General features: G+C 39.6%; 1 protein-coding gene across 1 annotated transcript; it reads left to right on the forward strand.

Annotated features, from left to right (window-relative positions):
* The first annotated feature begins 2,215 nt into the window (after positions 1–2,215).
* Positions 2,216–3,557, forward strand: LOC131627853 (uncharacterized). Its single transcript, XM_058898716.1, has 2 exons — positions 2,216–2,774; positions 3,055–3,557. The coding sequence occupies exons 1-2, from the start codon at positions 2,216–2,218 to the stop codon at positions 3,555–3,557; spliced, it is 1,062 nt and encodes a 353-aa protein (XP_058754699.1).
* Positions 3,558–4,783: the final 1,226 nt, after the last annotated feature.

Consider the following 4,783-nt stretch of genomic DNA (forward strand, 5'->3'; position numbering starts at 1 on the left):
ACCAATCAAAATTAAGGGTAGGTAAATATAACAAATTACAGCATTAACCTGATGTTGGTCCTTCGAATCAAAGTACAAAACAAGGAAAAAGGGTCGTCTTACCTTCTACATTTGTTGGGAGCAAGAGATATATGGACCAACTATATTTTTACGGGATGGCTATTTCAAGTAAGTTGGGTTTCCCAGACCTTTTCATATCCTTCACCTGCAACCCAAATTGGCCTGAGATCAAACGCCAGCTTGCTCCAGAGAACTTAACCCCACAGGACCGTCCTGATATTGTATCAAAGGTCTTCAAGATTAAGTTCGACCAACTACTTTGAGATATTACAAGGAAACATGTTCTCAGCCGCGTTTTGGAATGTAAGTCTTTAACTATGACATATTTTAATACATTACTTAGTTCGAATCACGGTGTAATATAATAACAATTAATATGTGATTGCATACATGTACACCATCGAATTTCAGAAAAGAGGCCTCCCACACGCACATATTTTTATGTTCCTACATCCTCAAAGTAAATATCCGACTCCTGCAGATATCGATTGAATCATTTGCCTAGAAATACCTGACCCTACAAAGCATCCTTCTCTGTACAGCTTGGTAAAATCACATATGATCCATGGTCCATGTGGGTTAGCTAATAAAACGCACAATGTACAAAAAACAACAAGTGCACTAAGTTCTTCCCCAAAATATTCATTGAAAATAGTGTTGTTGATTCCGATGGATACCCTCTCTATAGACGGCGGTCATCTACTCACACCATTCAAAAAAACGGAATCCCTTTTGATAATAGGCATGCTGTCCCCTACAACAAAAAATTACTACTCAAGTACCATGCTCACATTAACATGGAATGGTGTAATCAAAGTACGTCTATCAAGTATATTTTCAAATACATACACAAAGGACATGACAGAATTACCGCATCCGTCGTTCATAACTCGGCCCAGAATGGTTGTCCTAATGAACCTGTAGATGAGATCAAGCAGTACCTTGACTGCAGGTACGTATCCCCCTGCGAGGCAAGTTGGAGAATCTTCTCTTACAGTATACATGGACGGAAGCCGGCAGTTGAGCACATATTTTTTCATCTAATTGGTGAGAAGTCCGTCTACTACCCAGATCATGCCCGTATGGAAAATGTCTTAGAGAAGGCGAGTGTCACGGAATCTATATTTTCTTCGTGGTTAGTTGCAAATCAGACTTCTGAAGACGCGGGACAATTGACTTATGGCCAATTTGTCACAAAGTTTGTCTACCATAAAAGGGAAAGGGCGTGGAAGCAACGAAAAAAGGTTACTCCATTGGACGACTGATTTGGGTTCCGCCTACAACCGGAGAGTTGTTTTATCTATGCCTGATGCTGACGGTTGTAAAGGGTCCTACAACTTATGATAATATTAGAAAGGTCAGTGATATACAATATGACACGTTTGGGGATGCGTGTTTTGCCATGGGTTTCCTTGAAGATGACCGAGAATATATCGGGGCCCTTAAAGAGGCAAGTGAATGGGGCTCTGGTCATTACCTTCGGAAGTTGTTTGTTGTTATGCTTTAGTCAAGAGATATGAATAGACCTACACATGTGTGGGACCAGTCTTAGATTTTACTATCAGATGGTGTATTGCACAATCAAAGGATTCAGGTCAACGACCAAGGGGGGAATTTATAAACTCATTAACTACAATGAAACATATTTTTTATTCTTTTTAAAAATTACTCTTACTCATGTTGTAAATGACTGCAACCTACCATGAGGGCGGTATGATCAAACTTTTAATGCTTTTGTTTTATGCAGCCCTGACGTTGAACGAGAAAGAGCTGATGGTTCTCACCTTGATTGAGATTGAGAAATTGTTGCAGTCCAATAGAAGATCCCTTAGAGACTTTAAGCCTATTCCATATCCTGACAGTTATGTGTTGGACCAGCTTGGGAACACTCATTTATGAAGAACGGAGATATGACATTCAAGCTATGCAGGACGAGTGTGTTGCACTGCATGCTGCAATGACAGGTAGTTGCGTACACGATATGATTTAAATTTTGGAACATCACATTTTATTATTTTCGTGGTTTAAGTTAAAGTTTTCTTCCACCCATATAGATGAGCAACAGGGAATTTATGAAAAAATAATGAGCGTTGTTACATTTCAAAATGGTGGTGTTTTTTTCCTCCATGGTTATGGCTGAATCGGTAAAACTTACATGTGGAGGACGCTTGCAAATGCTATTCGGTCCAAACACGACATCTGCCTAATTGTAGCAACAAGTGGTATTGCATCCCTATTGTTACCTAGTGGGAGGACTGCTCACTCGAGGTTTAAAATACCTGTGCCTACTTTGGATAATTCAACATGCAATATTACTTATCTTGAAGATTCTGCTGATCTACTTCGGGAGGAAAAATTAATCATTTGGGATGAAGCCCCCATGGCAAACAAATGGTGTTTCAAAGCACTAGACAAGACTTTAAAGGACCTTATGAGTAGCTATGGGAACTCTGACAAAGTGTTTGGTGGCAAAGTTGTGGTTTTTGGTGGGGACTTTAGACAAATATTGTCGGTTATACCCAGGGGCATTCGTTCTGACGTTGTGCATGCCACCATCAACGCTTCCTATATTTGGCATTCGGTTGAGGTCTTGACCTTAACAAAAAACATTCGCCTAACCTCGGGACCAACCGAACACGACCGGGCCGAGATTGTTGAATTCTCAGATTGGCTGCTGAAAATAGGTGAAGGGAAAATTGGAGAACCAAATGATGGTACCACAGAAATTGTTTTCCCCCTGAGATGTTGATTACTGAATTTGAGGATCCCATTGTAGGCATCATGACCAGTACGTATCCGGATTTTTCTGATTCATTTTCGTGACTACAACTACCTGAAAAGTAGGGCTATATTGGCGTCAACCATTGAAATGGTTGACAACATTAACGACCATGTTTTGACTATGATGCCAGGTATAATCAATTATAAAAACCAAAGCTATATTATTCCATATGATTATCCCGTATATTAAATAATCTATGTCATTCTTTGTAGGTCAGTTGAGGGACTACTTTAGCTCTAATTCTGTGGATCGGTCCAAGATACATGACAGGGACATGCTTGATGTCCTCAGTCCTGAGTTTCTAAGCTCTTTGAGAACTTCCGGATTGCCTAATCATCAAATAAAACTAAAGGTCGGTACACCAATTATGTTATTGAGGAACATCGATCAGTCCGAAGGTTTGTGTAACGGTACACGACTAATTGTTGCAAAGATGGATAGCCATGTTCTTGAAACGCACATCATGGGTGGCAAAAAACATGGCAACATTGTATATATCCCCAAAATGAATATGTCCCCTTCTCAGTTTCCCTGGCCTTTCAAGTTGAGCCGTCGTCAATTTCCGATTATTGTCTCCTACGTAATGACTATAAACAAGTCACAGGGTCAGTCCTTGGATTGGGTTGGGCTTTACATTCCTCGAGATGTTTTTACTCATGGACAAATATATGTCGCACTTTCAAGAGTTATGACAAAAAAGGAATCAAAGTTTTAATCCACGACGACAACAACAACGCGAAGGATTCTACAACAAACGTCGTGTACAAGGAGGTTTTTAACAACATTTGAAGAAATACCTTCCCTGATGCAAAAACACTTATAGTTTAGGATTCAAAGCTGCAACTGTGCATATTTCTCAATTCTGTTTTTTGTTTAATGCAACCTATGTGTATTTTGGATATTCAACAATAGTTGGAGATCGTGGAATTTGTAGCTAAATGCAAAATTAATATGTTCATGACATTGAAACTGAATCCATATCTGCAATTCACATTAAAATTTATGACAAACGAACCTTATAGACGTGGCAAGTTTTGTTTATGTCGTTTACGTCCAGTCTGAATCTGATGGTTTCACCACATGCGAGGTTGTTGCTTTTGCAGAAGTCACCCCATTCGTATCCCAATTTTGTACGCTCTGGGTCATCTGCATTCACGACTAACAGAGTTTGAGTCATACCATTATCGCTGCACAGTGTCAGCACCTCATAATCGTTATCTCGTAGGGCTCGGCCAAAGTCTGGCGCCAATTTCTACACAACACATACAAAGTAATTGCTCAGTATAATATCAGTCGGTGCAGCAGCAAGTATTTTTACCAACGGGTTGCACTGAGGTAAAAAAAGGACTCAACTATTTTACGTGTCGCCACGGTATTCCCTGACAGTAATAAATCAAAGACATAGATGCCTTTACGGTTTATGAACCTACTGTGGAAAGTTGGCAATTGTTCAATGGTTAAGACCTCTTCTACACCCGCGATCTCAAATCTGTTTTTACCGTAGTATCCAACATAGACTACGACGTCATTTGAAAAATTGTAAAGGGAGTGCACCTGTTCCCAACCACCAACAACAACTGGGAAATCCTCATTTATATTCACAATTAAGTTGTTCACGGTTCCGTCGTTGTTCATAATTTTCCAGGTCCGGCTAAGATCTGTTACATGGTTTCTTACAAACAATGGCTCCACCTCTACAAAATACTACAACATGATAACCAGTTTTTGGTACAAATACAAAGTTAGTATTCTTCATATAAAAAAACATATATGCGTAGCAGGTTCACAGATTTGTGAAAGACACATACTTACTTGGAATGATAACTTGGCAATTGCAAAAGTATCAATGAGCTCTAGGTTGGGGCTGACCACACTTCCTACCATGGATGGGGTTGTGTCTAATTGCATATCTAAATGGTAAATTGAATACAACCAGCTTCA

This window comes from Vicia villosa, unplaced genomic scaffold (assembly GCF_029867415.1).
Source record: "Vicia villosa cultivar HV-30 ecotype Madison, WI unplaced genomic scaffold, Vvil1.0 ctg.000405F_1_1_3, whole genome shotgun sequence".
In the NCBI taxonomy this organism is placed as follows: Eukaryota; Viridiplantae; Streptophyta; class Magnoliopsida; order Fabales; family Fabaceae; genus Vicia; species Vicia villosa.